This window comes from Onychostruthus taczanowskii, unplaced genomic scaffold (assembly GCF_017590055.1).
Source record: "Onychostruthus taczanowskii isolate IOZ18803 unplaced genomic scaffold, ASM1759005v1 scaffold304, whole genome shotgun sequence".
In the NCBI taxonomy this organism is placed as follows: domain Eukaryota; kingdom Metazoa; phylum Chordata; class Aves; order Passeriformes; family Passeridae; genus Onychostruthus; species Onychostruthus taczanowskii.
Genome location: NW_024500395.1, coordinates 167,294 through 181,742, shown reverse-complemented (window position 1 = coordinate 181,742; position 14,449 = coordinate 167,294). Strand labels below are relative to the sequence as shown.

At 65.0% G+C, this 14,449-nt stretch overlaps 1 protein-coding gene across 1 annotated transcript in view; it reads right to left on the bottom strand.

Moving 5' to 3' along the window:
* ARHGAP30 (Rho GTPase activating protein 30) overlaps positions 1-13,670 on the bottom strand; it is an 18,796-nt gene extending 5,126 nt beyond the window's left edge. The window contains exons 1-12 of the mRNA XM_041409671.1: positions 13,449-13,670; positions 11,966-12,068; positions 10,000-10,144; positions 9,817-9,899; positions 9,626-9,733; positions 8,402-8,529; positions 7,458-7,593; positions 5,893-5,993; positions 5,726-5,800; positions 5,026-5,415; positions 925-1,244; positions 46-393 (exon numbers count right to left, since the gene is read on the bottom strand). Of these exons, the coding sequence (XP_041265605.1) occupies positions 46-393; positions 925-1,244; positions 5,026-5,415; positions 5,726-5,800; positions 5,893-5,993; positions 7,458-7,593; positions 8,402-8,529; positions 9,626-9,733; positions 9,817-9,899; positions 10,000-10,144; positions 11,966-12,068; positions 13,449-13,557 (2,046 nt within the window). The 5' untranslated portion in view covers positions 13,558-13,670. The remainder of the gene's footprint in view (positions 1-45; positions 394-924; positions 1,245-5,025; positions 5,416-5,725; positions 5,801-5,892; positions 5,994-7,457; positions 7,594-8,401; positions 8,530-9,625; positions 9,734-9,816; positions 9,900-9,999; positions 10,145-11,965; positions 12,069-13,448) is intronic.
* Between the last annotated feature and the right edge of the window lie 779 nt (positions 13,671-14,449).

Here is a 14,449-nt window from a genome sequence, read left to right as displayed (position 1 = left end):
CTCCAGGACTTTTGGGATTTTTGGGGTCTCTGGGATCTCCAGGACATTTGGGATTTCTGGGATCCCTTGGGTCTCTGGGATCTCATGGATCTCCAGGGCCTCCAGGACTTTTGGGATTTTTGGGGCCTCTGGGATCTCCAGGATCTCCAGGACTTTTGGGGTCCCTGGGATCTCCGGGATCTCTGGGATCTCTGGGATCTCCAGGGCTGTCCCCTCTCCCGGGGGTCCCTCGGGGGTCCCCAGCGGGCTGAGCTCGTCGTGGGCGCTCAGGAAGATTTCGTCGGGGTCGGAGTCGGGGTCGGAGGCGCCGGGGGCCAGGAAGAACATGTCCTGCTCCGTGCACTCCTCGATGGACAGGTAACTGTCCGGCTGCTCCGCCCAGCGCTCACCTGGCTGGGGGGACACGGGTGGGACCCCCAGGCACGGCCGGGACCCCGCGGGTGGGTGTCACTGTGTCCCCCTTGCTCATTCCATCCCATTGACCCCAATGATCCCAGTGATCCCATCCCATCGATCCAATTGATGCCAATGATCCCATTGATTCCATCCCATTGATCCCATTGATCCCAATGATCCCATTGATTCCATCCCATTGATTCCATTGATCCCATTGATCCCAATGATCCCACTGATCCCATCCCATTGAGCCCATTGATCCCAATGATCCCATTGATCCCATCCCATTGATCCCATTGATCCCAATGATCCCATTGATTCCATCCCATTGATTCCATTGATGCCAATGATCCCATTGATCCCATTGACTCCATCCCATTGATCCCATTGATGCCAATGATCCCATTGACCCCATCCCGTTGATCCCATTGATCCCAATGATCCCACTGATCCCACTGATGCCATCCCATTGAGCCCATTGATCCCACTGATCCCATTGATCTCCCGGGAATGCCGCTGGGTGCTCACGTTCATGAACCCGCTCTCCATGCCCTCCTCCATGGCTGGGAACCCGTCCCCGATCCCGGGGGTCCCGTCATCGATCCCGGGGGTCTCATCCTCGATCCTGAGGGTCCATTCCTGGATCCCGAGGGTCCCATCCTCCATCTCGGGGGTCCATTCCTCCATCCTGAGGGTCCCCTCCCCCATCCCGGGGGTCTCATCCCCGGTCCCGGGGCTCCGCGCCGCCGCCTCCGCGTCCCCGCCGCCCTCCAGCCACGTCTCGGGGCCGTCCAGGAAGGCGAAGGAGTCGCGGAGCTCCAGGGAGAGCCGGGTCTGCTCCGCATCTTCTGCGGGGAGAGCCGGCAGCGCTCGGTACCGGCCCCCCACCGGGTCCCGGTGTCCCCCCGATCCCGATATTCCCACGATCCGGGTGTTCCCCTGATCCCGGTGTCCCCCCGATCCCGGTGTCCCCCAGATCTCGCTGTTCCCCCGATCCCGGTGTCCCCAGTCCTGGTATTCCTCCGATCCCGGCGTCCCCGTGATCCCGGCGTCCCGGTGATCCCGGTGTCCCCCCGATCCTGGTGTCCCTCTGATCCCGGTGTCCCCCTGATCCCGGTGTCCCTCCAATCCCTGTGTCCCTCTGATCCCTGTATCCCCCGATCCCAATTCCCCCCTAACCCGGTGTCCCCCCGATCCCGGTGTCCCCCCGATCCCGGTGTCCCCCAGATCCCGGTGTCCCCCCTGATCCCGGTGTCCCCCTGACTCGGTTTCACCCTGATCCCGTTGTCCCGCTCGATCCCGGTGTCCCCCAGATCCCGGTGTCCCCCCTGATCCCGGTGTCCACCGATCTCGGTTTCACCCTGATCCCGTTGTCCCGCTCGATCCCGGGATCCCCCCAGATCCCGGTGTCCCCCCGATCCCGGTGTCCCCCTGATCCCGGTGTCCCTCCAATCCCTGTGTCCCTCTGATCCCTGTATCCCCCGATCCCAATTCCCCCCTAACCCGGTGTCCCCCCGATCCCGGTGTCCCTCCGATCCCTGTGTCCCCCTGATCCCGGTGTCCCCCAGATCCCGGTGTCCCCCCTGATCCCGGTGTCCCCCTGATCCCGGTGTCCCTCCAATCCCTGTATCCCCCGATCCCAATTCCCCCCTAACCCGGTGTCCCCCCGATCCCGGTGTCCCTCCGATCCCTGTGTCCCCCTGATCCCGGTGTCCCCCAGATCCCGGTGTCCCCCCTGATCCCGGTGTCCCCCTGATCCCGGTGTCCCTCCAATCCCTGTATCCCCCGATCCCAATTCCCCCCTAACCCGGTGTCCCCCCGATCCCGGTGTCCCTCCGATCCCTGTGTCCCCCTGATCCCGGTGTCCCCCAGATCCCGGTGTCCCCCCTGATCCCGGTGTCCCCCTGATCCCGGTGTCCCTCCAATCCCTGTATCCCCCGATCCCAATTCCCCCCTAACCCGGTGTCCCCCCGATCCCGGTGTCCCTCCGATCCCTGTGTCCCCCTGATCCCGGTGTCCCCCAGATCCCGGTGTCCCCCCTGATCCCGGTGTCCCCCTGATCCCGGTGTCCCTCCAATCCCTGTATCCCCCGATCCCAATTCCCCCCTAACCCGGTGTCCCCCCGATCCCGGTGTCCCTCCGATCCCTGTGTCCCCCTGATCCCGGTGTCCCCCAGATCCCGGTGTCCCCCCTGATCCCGGTGTCCCCCTGATCCCGGTGTCCCTCCAATCCCTGTATCCCCCGATCCCAATTCCCCCCTAACCCGGTGTCCCCCCGATCCCGGTGTCCCTCCGATCCCTGTGTCCCCCTGATCCCGGTGTCCCCCAGATCCCGGTGTCCCCCCTGATCCCGGTGTCCCCCTGATCCCGGTGTCCCTCCAATCCCTGTATCCCCCGATCCCAATTCCCCCCTAACCCGGTGTCCCCCCGATCCCGGTGTCCCTCCGATCCCTGTGTCCCCCTGATCCCGGTGTCCCCCAGATCCCGGTGTCCCCCCTGATCCCGGTGTCCCCCTGATCCCGGTGTCCCTCCAATCCCTGTATCCCCCGATCCCAATTCCCCCCTAACCCGGTGTCCCCCCGATCCCGGTGTCCCTCCGATCCCTGTGTCCCCCTGATCCCGGTGTCCCCCAGATCCCGGTGTCCCCCCTGATCCCGGTGTCCCCCTGATCCCGGTGTCCCTCCAATCCCTGTATCCCCCGATCCCAATTCCCCCCTAACCCGGTGTCCCCCCGATCCCGGTGTCCCTCCGATCCCTGTGTCCCCCTGATCCCGGTGTCCCCCAGATCCCGGTGTCCCCCCTGATCCCGGTGTCCCCCTGATCCCGGTGTCCCTCCAATCCCTGTATCCCCCGATCCCAATTCCCCCCTAACCCGGTGTCCCCCCGATCCCGGTGTCCCTCCGATCCCTGTGTCCCCCTGATCCCGGTGTCCCCCAGATCCCGGTGTCCCCCCTGATCCCGGTGTCCCCCTGATCCCGGTGTCCCTCCAATCCCTGTATCCCCCGATCCCAATTCCCCCCTAACCCGGTGTCCCCCCGATCCCGGTGTCCCTCCGATCCCTGTGTCCCCCTGATCCCGGTGTCCCCCAGATCCCGGTGTCCCCCCTGATCCCGGTGTCCCCCTGATCCCGGTGTCCCTCCAATCCCTGTATCCCCCGATCCCAATTCCCCCCTAACCCGGTGTCCCCCCGATCCCGGTGTCCCTCCGATCCCTGTGTCCCCCTGATCCCGGTGTCCCCCAGATCCCGGTGTCCCCCCTGATCCCGGTGTCCCCCTGATCCCGGTGTCCCTCCAATCCCTGTATCCCCCGATCCCAATTCCCCCCTAACCCGGTGTCCCCCCGATCCCGGTGTCCCTCCGATCCCTGTGTCCCCCTGATCCCGGTGTCCCCCAGATCCCGGTGTCCCCCCTGATCCCGGTGTCCCCCTGATCCCGGTGTCCCTCCAATCCCTGTATCCCCCGATCCCAATTCCCCCCTAACCCGGTGTCCCCCCGATCCCGGTGTCCCTCCGATCCCTGTGTCCCCCTGATCCCGGTGTCCCCCAGATCCCGGTGTCCCCCCTGATCCCGGTGTCCCCCTGATCCCGGTGTCCCTCCAATCCCTGTATCCCCCGATCCCAATTCCCCCCTAACCCGGTGTCCCCCCGATCCCGGTGTCCCTCCGATCCCTGTGTCCCCCTGATCCCGGTGTCCCCCAGATCCCGGTGTCCCCCCTGATCCCGGTGTCCCCCTGATCCCGGTGTCCCTCCAATCCCTGTATCCCCCGATCCCAATTCCCCCCTAACCCGGTGTCCCCCCGATCCCGGTGTCCCTCCGATCCCTGTGTCCCCCTGATCCCGGTGTCCCCCAGATCCCGGTGTCCCCCCTGATCCCGGTGTCCCCCTGATCCCGGTGTCCCTCCAATCCCTGTATCCCCCGATCCCAATTCCCCCCTAACCCGGTGTCCCCCCGATCCCGGTGTCCCTCCGATCCCTGTGTCCCCCTGATCCCGGTGTCCCCCAGATCCCGGTGTCCCCCCTGATCCCGGTGTCCCCCTGATCCCGGTGTCCCTCCAATCCCTGTATCCCCCGATCCCAATTCCCCCCTAACCCGGTGTCCCCCCGATCCCGGTGTCCCTCCGATCCCTGTGTCCCCCTGATCCCGGTGTCCCCCAGATCCCGGTGTCCCCCCTGATCCCGGTGTCCCCCTGATCCCGGTGTCCCTCCAATCCCTGTGTCCCTCTGATCCCTGTATCCCCCGATCCCGGTTTCCCCTATCCCGGTGTCCCCCGATCCCGGTGTCCCTCTGATCCCGGTGTCCCTCTGATCCGGGTGTCCCCTCTGATCCCTGTATCCACCAATCCCGGTGTCCCCCCGATCCCGTTGTCCCCCCTGATCCCGGTGTCCCCCAGATCCCGGTGTCCCCCCTGATCCCGGTGTCCACCGATCTCGGTTTCACCCTGATCCCGTTGTCCCGCTCGATCCCGGGATCCCCCCGATCCCGGTGTCCCCAGTCCCAGCGTCCCCTTATCCCGCTGTCCCCTTATCCCGGTGTCCCCCCGATCCCGGTGTCCTGGTGATCCCGGTGTCCCCCCAATCTCGGTGGCCCCCTGATCCCGGTGTCCCCCCGGGTGTCCCACCGCGGGGTCTCACCGGAGCGGGGCCGGGGGTCCCGGGCGGGCTCGGGGGGGCTGCCGGGGGTCTGTTCCCGTTCCAGCGCGGGGCACGGGAGCCCCCGGGTGAGGCGGGACAGGTTGGAGGTGATGTGGAAGGGGACGGTGACCGAGAAGGGGCCCGAGATGTGGAGCCCCGCGCATTTCTCGGCGCGGGAGCGGCCGCAGACCCCCGGCCCCGCCCGGGGGGCTTTGGGGGTGGTGGGCTCCGACTTGGTGCTGCTCTCGGCCGCCGCTTCCAGGGGCTCCTCCAGGCTCTCGTCCAGCTCCGGGGGCGGCTCCGGGGCCGCGGGGGCCGCGTCCGAGCTGTGCTGCCGCTGCGGCCGCAGCTTCACCGACAGCTTCGGCAGCAGCCGCGCGGCGTCCGAGCCTGCGGAGGGGCGCCCGATCTGCTGAGCATAATTCCCTTCACGGTGCAGAGGGACGGGGAGAACCTGGGGGCGCGGGGGTCTCGGGGCGCAGGGGGTCCCGGGTGTGCGGGAGAACCACGGGGTGTTGGGGGGATTCTGGGGTGTGGGGGAATTCCTGAGGGGACAGAGGGACAATCCTGAGGGGTCAGAGGGACAATCCCCAGGGGACAGAGGGACAATCCTGAGGGGACAGAGGGACAATCCTGAGGGTTGGAGGGACAATCCCAGGGGACAGAGGGACAATCCCAGGGGACAGAGGGTCCCTCTCACCGGACGCTCCGGAGGGGCCGGAGCTGAGCGAGTCCATGCTCTTGGCCGGCCGCAGGGTGACCTTCCCACACTTCTCTGGGAATGGGGCGGGAGAAGGGGATTGGGGGATTTGGGGACATTTGGGGACACAGCCCCCCCCAGTCCATGGGATCCCCCCGAATTCCCACCTTTCTCCTCCGCCTTCCCCGGTTTCCGCTTGGCCTCGTGCCCGGAGCGGCCCAGGTTGAAGATGGATCTCCACTTCTTGGCCTTGAGAGAGCCCTTGCTCCTGTGGGGACACCTGGGATACACCTGGGCACACCTGGGGACACCTGGGCACACCTGGGCACACCTGGGGACACCTGGGATAAACCTGGGGACACCTGGGATACCTGGGATACACCTGGGGACACCTGGGGACAGCTGGGATATACCTGGGCTCACCTGGGGACACCTGGGTTCACCTGGTGACACCTGGAATACACCTGGGGACACCTGGGGACAGCTGGGATATACCTGGGATATACCTGGGCACACCTGAGGACACCTGGGCTACACCTGGGCACACCTGGGATACACCTGGGGACACCTGGGATAAACCTGGGGACACCTGGGGACACCTGGAATACACCTGGGGACACCTGGGCACACCTGGGCTACATCTGGGCACACCTGGGATACCTGGGATATATCTGGGCACACCTGGGATACACCTGGGGACACCTGGGGACACCTGGGATACACCTGAGCACAGCTAGGATATACCAGGGCACTCCTGGGCACACCTGGGGACACCTGGATCACAGTGAGCTGGGACCACCTGAGCCAGGCCCGGGATTTGGGGGTCCCTGGGGTTCCCTGAGGTGGGGCGGGGCTGTCACCTGCGCCCAGGTGGCCCCAGGTGGCCGTACCTGTTCTCGCCGAGCTCGATGATGGTGTGGTAGGGCCGCATCTGGGGGGGGCCGTCGCCCTGGCTCAGCGCGGCCGGGACGTGCAGGGGGGCCGCACCCCCGGGCAGGAGCAGCGAGCGCCGGGGACAGTCCCCACCTGAGACCCCAACAGGGGACAGTGTCACCTCAGGGACCCTCAGTGTCCCCCGGAGCCCCACCCTGGGACAGTCCCCACCTGGGACCCCAACATGGGACAGTGTCACCTCAGGGACCCTCAGTGTCCTGAGACCCCAAAAATGTGACAGTGTCACCTCAGGGACCCTCAGTGTCCTGAGACCCCGAAAATGTGACAGTGTCACCCCAGGGACCCTCAGTGTCCCCCAGAGCCCCACCCCGGGCAGGAGCAGCGAGTGACGGGGACAGTCCCCACCTGGGACCCCAACACGGGACAGTGTCACCCCGGAATCCTCAGTGTCCCCTTGGGACCCCCACCCAGGATCAGGGAATGTCAGGGGGGATTCCCCACCTGGAGACCCCCAAAAATGGTGTGTCAGTGTCCCCCCAGGATCAGGGATGTCCCCACCCGGAGACCCCAAAAAGGTGTCAATGTCCCCGCGAGGATCAGGGAATGACGGGGTGAATTCCTCAGCTGGAGACCCCCAAACCAGTGTCCCCATGGCATCCCCCCAATGTCCCCCCGGTGTCCCCCTGATGTCCCCCCTGGTGTCCCCCCTGGTGTCCCCCCAGCGTCCCCGCGGTGTCCCCACGGTGTCCCTGCAATGTCCCCCCGGTGTGCCCACAGTGTCCCCCCGATGTTCTTGCTGTGTCCCCCCAGTGTCCCCACGGTGTCCCTGTGGCCGTACCTGTTCTCGCCGAGCTCGATGATGGTGTGGTAGGGCCGCATCTGGGGGGGGCCGTCGCCCTGGCTCAGCGCGGCCGGGACGTGCAGGGGGGCCGCACCCCCGGGCAGGAGCAGCCCCCCCCTGGGACAGTCCCCACCTGGGACCCCAACATGGGACAGTGTCACCTCAGGGACCCTCAGTGTCCTGAGACCCCAAAAATGTGACAGTGTCACCTCAGGGACCCTCAGTGTCCTGAGACCCCGAAAATGTGACAGTGTCACCCCAGGGACCCTCAGTGTCCCCCAGAGCCCCACCCCGGGCAGGAGCAGCGAGTGACGGGGACAGTCCCCACCTGGGACCCCAACACGGGACAGTGTCACCCCGGAATCCTCAGTGTCCCCTTGGGACCCCCACCCAGGATCAGGGAATGTCAGGGGGGATTCCCCACCTGGAGACCCCCAAAAATGGTGTGTCAGTGTCCCCCCAGGATCAGGGATGTCCCCACCCGGAGACCCCAAAAAGGTGTCAATGTCCCCGCGAGGATCAGGGAATGACGGGGTGAATTCCTCAGCTGGAGACCCCCAAACCAGTGTCCCCATGGCATCCCCCCAATGTCCCCCCGGTGTCCCCCTGATGTCCCCCCTGGTGTCCCCCCTGGTGTCCCCCCAGCGTCCCCGCGGTGTCCCCACGGTGTCCCTGCAATGTCCCCCCGGTGTGCCCACAGTGTCCCCCCGATGTTCTTGCTGTGTCCCCCCAGTGTCCCCACGGTGTCCCTGCAGTGTCCCCATGGCGTCCCCCTGATGTCCCCACAATGTCCCCCCAGTGTCCCCACAATGTCCTCGTGGTGTGCCCACAGTGTCCCCCCGATGTTCTTGCTGTGTCCCCCCAGTGTCCCCGTGGTGTCCCTGTGGTGTCCCCATGGCGTCCCCCCAGTGTCCCCCCGGTGTCCCCGCGGCGTCCCCTGCCTCGGAGCGGCGCGTCCCCGAAGAGCTGCTCCACGTGGGTGAGGATGAACTCCACCACGATGGACTGCACGCGCACCTCCATGAACGCCGCCGTGCCGTTGAACCCCGAGGCCTCGATGTCCCTCGAGCTGGGGACAGCGGGGACAGCAGGGTCACCGCGGGGTGAGGGGACAGCGGGGTCACCGCAGGGTGAGGGGACAGCAGGGACAGTGGCGTCACCATGGGGTGAGGTGACAGCGGGGTCACTGTGGGGTGAGGGGACAGCAGGGACAGCAGGGTCACCACAGGGTGGGGAGGACAATGGGGGACACGTGGGGTCACCTTGTTATGGAGGGTGACGGAGCTGAGGGTGACAGGACTGAGTGTGACAGGGCTGAGTGTGACAGTGCTGAGGGGGACAGGGCTGGCAGTGACAGGGTTGGCAGTGACAATGTTGAGGGTGACAGGACTGAGGGTGACAGGGTTGGCAGTGATGGGACTGAGGGTGACAGGACTGACGGTAACAGGACTGATGGTGACAATGGCAGGTGACAGCAACAGGCAACACTGACAGGTGACGGTGACAGTGACAGGTGATGGTGACAGCGACAGGTGACGGTGACAGTGAACACTGACAGGTGACGGTGACAGCGACAGGTGATGGTGACGGGTGACAGTGACAGTGACAGGTGACGGTGACAGTGAACACTGACAGGTGACGGTGACAGCGACAAGTGATGGTGACAGTGAATACTGACAGGTGACAGTGACAGTGACGGGTGATGGTGACAGTGACAGTTGACGGTGACAGCGGCAGGTGACGGTGACAGTGAACACTGACAGGTGACGGTGACAGTGACAGGTGACAGTGACGGGTGACGGGTGATGGTGACAGCGACAGGTGACGGTGACAGTGAACACTGACAGGTGACGGTGACAGTGACAGGTGACGGTGACAGTGATGGGTGACGGTGACAGCGATGGGTGATGGTGACAGTGACAGGTGACAGTGAACACTGACAGGTGATGGTGACAGCGACAGGTGACGGTGACAGTGACAGGTGACGGTGACAGTGACAGGTGACGGTGACAGTGAACACTGACAGGTGACGGTGACAGTGACAGGTGACGGTGACAGCAACAGGTGACGGTGACAGTGAACACTGACAGGTGACGGTGACAGCGACAGGTGACGGTGACAGTGAACACTGACAGGTGACGGTGACAGCGACAGGTGGCACCCACCGCAGCAGGTTGGGGGCCCAGACGATGGCCAGGTTCCGCGCGTGCATGTTGGTGCGCCCGCTGTGCGCGGCCATGCGCAGCAGGTGCCGCATCAGGAACTCCAGCGTCCTGCCACACCGGCCACACCTCAGCCCTGCCACCCGCGCAGGGGACACCGCCGGGGCCGCGGGGGTGTCCCCACCCCCCTTCACCTGTAGTGAGGCGCCGGCAGCTCCTTGAGCACCTCCTTGATCTTCACCAGCCGCGCCTCCTCCATCTGGATGGCCACGGCGTCCTGCGGGGACAGCGCGGTGACAGCGCGGTGACACGGGGGGGATTGCCGCGCTGGGGACGCTTTGGGGGACATCTGGGGACATCCGGGGACAGGGACTCACGGCGAACTTGTCGTAGAGCTGGTAGGTGAGCAGGGGGTTGGGCAGCTCGCGGCAGTAGGCCTTGCACAGGGAGCTGACGCAGTGAACGTCCTGCAGGTAAACGTCCCGCGACAGGTCCGGGCTGCGTTGCGCCTCGAACTCCTGCCTGGGATGGGATTGGGATTGGGATTTGGGGTTTGGGATTTGGGGTTTGGGACTGGGGATATGGGATTGGGGTCCGGGCTGTGCTGCGCCTCAAACTCCTGCCTGGGGTTTGGGATTGGGATTGGGATTGGGGTCCGGGCTGCGCTGCGCCTCGAACTCCTGCCTGGGATGGGATTGGGATTGGGATTTGGGGTTTGGGATTTGGGGTTTGGGACTGGGGATATGGGATTGGGGTCCGGGCTGTGCTGCGCCTCAAACTCCTGCCTGGGGTTTGGGATTGGGATTGGGATTGGGGATTTGGGGTTTGGGGCTTGGGATTTGGGGTTTGGGGCTTGGGATTTGGGGTTTGGGGCTTGGGGGGGTCTGGGCTGTGCTGCACCTCGAACTCCCGCCTGGGGTTTGGGATTGGGATTGGCATTGGGATTAGGGGTTTGGGGTTTGGGGTTTGGGAATTGGGATTGGGATTGGGGTCTGGGCTGCACTGCAACTCGAACTCCTGCCTGGGATTGGGATTGGGATTTGGGGTTTGGGATTTGGGAATTGGGATTTGGGGTTTGGGGTTTGGGAATTGGGATTGGGATCCAGGCTGCGCTGCGCCTCGAACTCCTGCCTGGGGTTTGGGATTGGGATTGGGGTTTGGGAATTGGGATTAGGGTCCGGGCTGCGCTGCGCCTTGAACTCCTGCCTGGCGTTTGGGACTGGGATTTGGGGTTTGGGGTTTGGGAATTGGGATTAGGGTCTGGGCTGTGTTGCGCCTTGAACTCCTGCCTGGGGTTTGGGATTGGGATTTGGGATTTGGGGTTTGGGGCTTGGGATTTGGGGTTTGGGGCTTGGGATTTGGGGTTTGGGAATGGGGATATGGGATTGGGAATTGGGATATGGGATTGGGAATTGGGATTGGGGTCCGGGCTGCGCTGCACCTCGAACTCCTGACTTGGATTTGGGGTTTGGGATCGGGAATACGGGATTTGGGATTTGGGATTGGGGTCTGGGCTGCGCTGCGCCTCAAACTCCTGCCTGGGGTTTGGGATTTGGGATATGGGAATGTGGGATGGGGGTTTGGGCAATTCTGGGTTTCCCCAAGGACAGAGGAGAAAAGCACCCAGGGAAAGAAGCAAAGGAGGGAAAACCGCCCCAAAACCGGGGAAAGTGAAAGAGAACGGGCAGGGAAAACCCCAAAAGCAACAAAGAGGGAAAAAGGGAAGGAAAGGAGCGGGGGAAGAGGGGCCGGAGCGGGGTGGGGGAAGGGAAGGGGCCGGGGGGAGGGGAGATGGGCCCGTCCCCCCCGTCCCTGTCCCCCCGAGTCTGGTCCCATCCCTGCTTCCACCTTTTCTCATCCCATTCCTGGCCCCTCCCTCCCTCTCAGTCCCGGCATCCTCCAGTCTCCACCCCCATCCCCTTGGTCCCGTCTGATCCCATTGATCCCATCCCATCCCAATCCCAATCCCGAACTCCACCCCATCCCACCCCACTCCCCACTCCATCCTCATCCTGATCTCCATTCCCAACCCCGTTCCCACCCCAATCCTGATTCCCCCATCCTCCTCTGTCCCGATCCCGCCCTGTTCTCAATCCCAATCCCATCCCACTCCCAATCCCATCCTGACCCTCATCCCTGCCCCATCCCCAAACCAATCCCTGTCCTGTCCCAATCCTGATCCCACCCTGATCCACCCCCACCCCCATCCCCATCCCTATCCCTCCCCATCCCTGTTCCTGTCTTCATTCCCGCCCCATCCCATCCCATCCCATGGATCATCCCATAGATCCCATCCCATCCCACCCCATCCAACCCATCCCATCCCGTTCCCGCTGCGCTGACCGCAGCCGCTGGGTGTTGGAGGACACCCCGGACAGGCGGTAGATGCCATCGACCACCCCGTGCTGCTCCACGAACTCCGTGCAGCTCCGGAGAACCTGCGGCACTGCGGGACACGAGCCGGCCCCGCGGGGTCCCGGTGAGCCCGATCCCACGGGATCCCACTGATCCCACAGGATCCCAGTGATCCCTGATCCCACGGGGTCCCACTGATCCCTGATCCCATGGGGTCCCACTGATCCCAGATCCCATGGGATCCCACTGAGCCCTGATCCCATGGGATCCCCGTGAGCCCAGAGCCCACGGGATCCTGGTGAGCCTGGATCCCACAGGGTCCCACTGATCCCAGATCCCACGGGATCCCACTGAGCCCTGATCCCACGGGATCCCAGTGAGCCCAGAGCCCACGGGATCCCCGTGAGCCCAGAGCCCACGGGATCCTGGTGAGCCTGGATCCCACAGGGTCCCACTGGTCCCAGATCCCACAGAGCCCAGCTGAGCTCGGATTCCAGAGCCCAGCTGATCCTGGATCTAGCAAAGCCCAGCTGAGCCCAGATCTGACAGTCTGATCCCAGATCCAAGAGCATCCAACTGAGCCCAGACCTGACAGAGCTCAGCTGATCCCAGATCTACCGGAGCCCAGATGATCCTGGATCCACCAGAGCCCAACTGATCCTGGATCCATCAGTGCCCGCTGGACCCAGCCCAGATCCCGGATCCGGCATCGCCCACCTGAACCCAGCCCAGATCCTGGATTTGGCATCGCCCACCTGGGCCTGGCCCTGGCCCCACCAGCGCTGGGGGATGGGGAGGACCTCAGCCAGCACCCCCTGGATGTCCCCACCGGGTCCCTGCACCCGTCCTGGGCCACCAACTCCAGGGATGAGGCCACCAACTCCACACTGAGATCACTGGTTTGACAGGAATGAGGCCACAAATCCCAAAGGATGGAGCCACCAACCCCACAGGATGAGGCCACCAAATCCCAAGAAATGGGGACACCAACTCCGCTGGGATGAGGCCACCAAATCCTGAGGAACTGGGCCACCAAATCCGTGGGGATGAGGCCACCACATTCCAAAGGATGGAGCCACCAACTCCAGAAGGACAGAGTCACCAAATCCCAAAGGATTCAGCCACCAGATCCATGGGGATGAGGCCACCAAACCCCAAAGGATGGAGCCACCAGATCCATGGGGATGAGGCCACCAAATCCCAAAGGATGAAGCCACCAACCCCAAGGAACAGACCCCCCCACCGCTCAGGGCCAAACCCCCCGAGATTGGAGCCCCACCGAGCTCCAACCCCCCCAAATCCCGGCCGAGCCTCGGTGGCCGCGACGCTTCCTGGAGCCCCGGTGACGCAACGGGTGGCGCAAGTCCCCTTCGAGTCTCCTCCGGGGCCCCTTCCCCGCTTCCGTCGGTGGCCCCGGTGGCCCTGGTGGCCCCCGAGGGGCTCGGGGGGTGGGCAGGGTGGTGGCACTCACCGTCCTGCCCCGAGCGCTGGAGATGCTCGCGGAGGTCGCAGCCGAAGAGCCGCTCCCGGGAGCCGCCCTTGCGCCTCGCCCGCTGCCGGGCCTTGAGCGCCAGGGACATGGGGACACGGCCGGGGACAGCGCGGGGGACACGGCCGGGGACACGGGGGCCACGCCAGGGGGGTCCCGGCGCTGTCCCCGTGGGGGTGGCAGGAAGGCGGAGGCCGCGCTCGAGGCGCTTCCTGCTCCCCGCGGCCGCGAAACCACAGCGAGGGCGGGGACGCCTGCGCACACGCGTGTGCAAGGGACACGCCCTGGGGACAGGGGACACGTGTGTGTGAAAGGGGACACGCCCTGGGGACACCTGAGTGTGCAAGGGACACGCCCTGGGGACAGGGGACATGTGTGTGTGAAAGGGGACACGCCCTGGGGCCACCTGAGTGTGCAAGGGACACGCCCTGGGGACAGGGGACATGTGTGTGTGAAAGGGGACACGCCCTGAGGACACCTGAGTGTGCAAGGGACACTCCCTGGGGACAGGGGACATGTGTGTGTGAAAGGGGACACGCCCTGGGGACACCTGAGTGTGCAAGGGACACGCCCTGGGGACAGGGGACATGTGTGTGTGAAAGGGGACACGCCCTGGGGCCACCTGAGTGTGCAAGGGACACTCCCTGGGGACAGGGGACGTGTGTGTGAAAGGGGACACGCCCTGGGGCCACCTGAGTGTGGAAGGGACACGCCCTGGGGACAGGGGACACCTGAGTGTGCAAGGGACACGCCCTGGGGACAGGGGACATGTGTGTGTGAAAGGGGACGGGCACAGGGGACACCTGAGTGTGCAAGGGACACGCCCTGGGGACAGGGGACACCTGAGTGTGCAAGGGACACATCCTGGGGACAGGGGACACGTGTGTGTGAATGGGACACGCCCTGGGGACACTTGAGTGTGCAAGGGACACGCCCTGGGGACACCTGAGTGTGCAAGGGACACGCCCTGGGGACAGGGGACA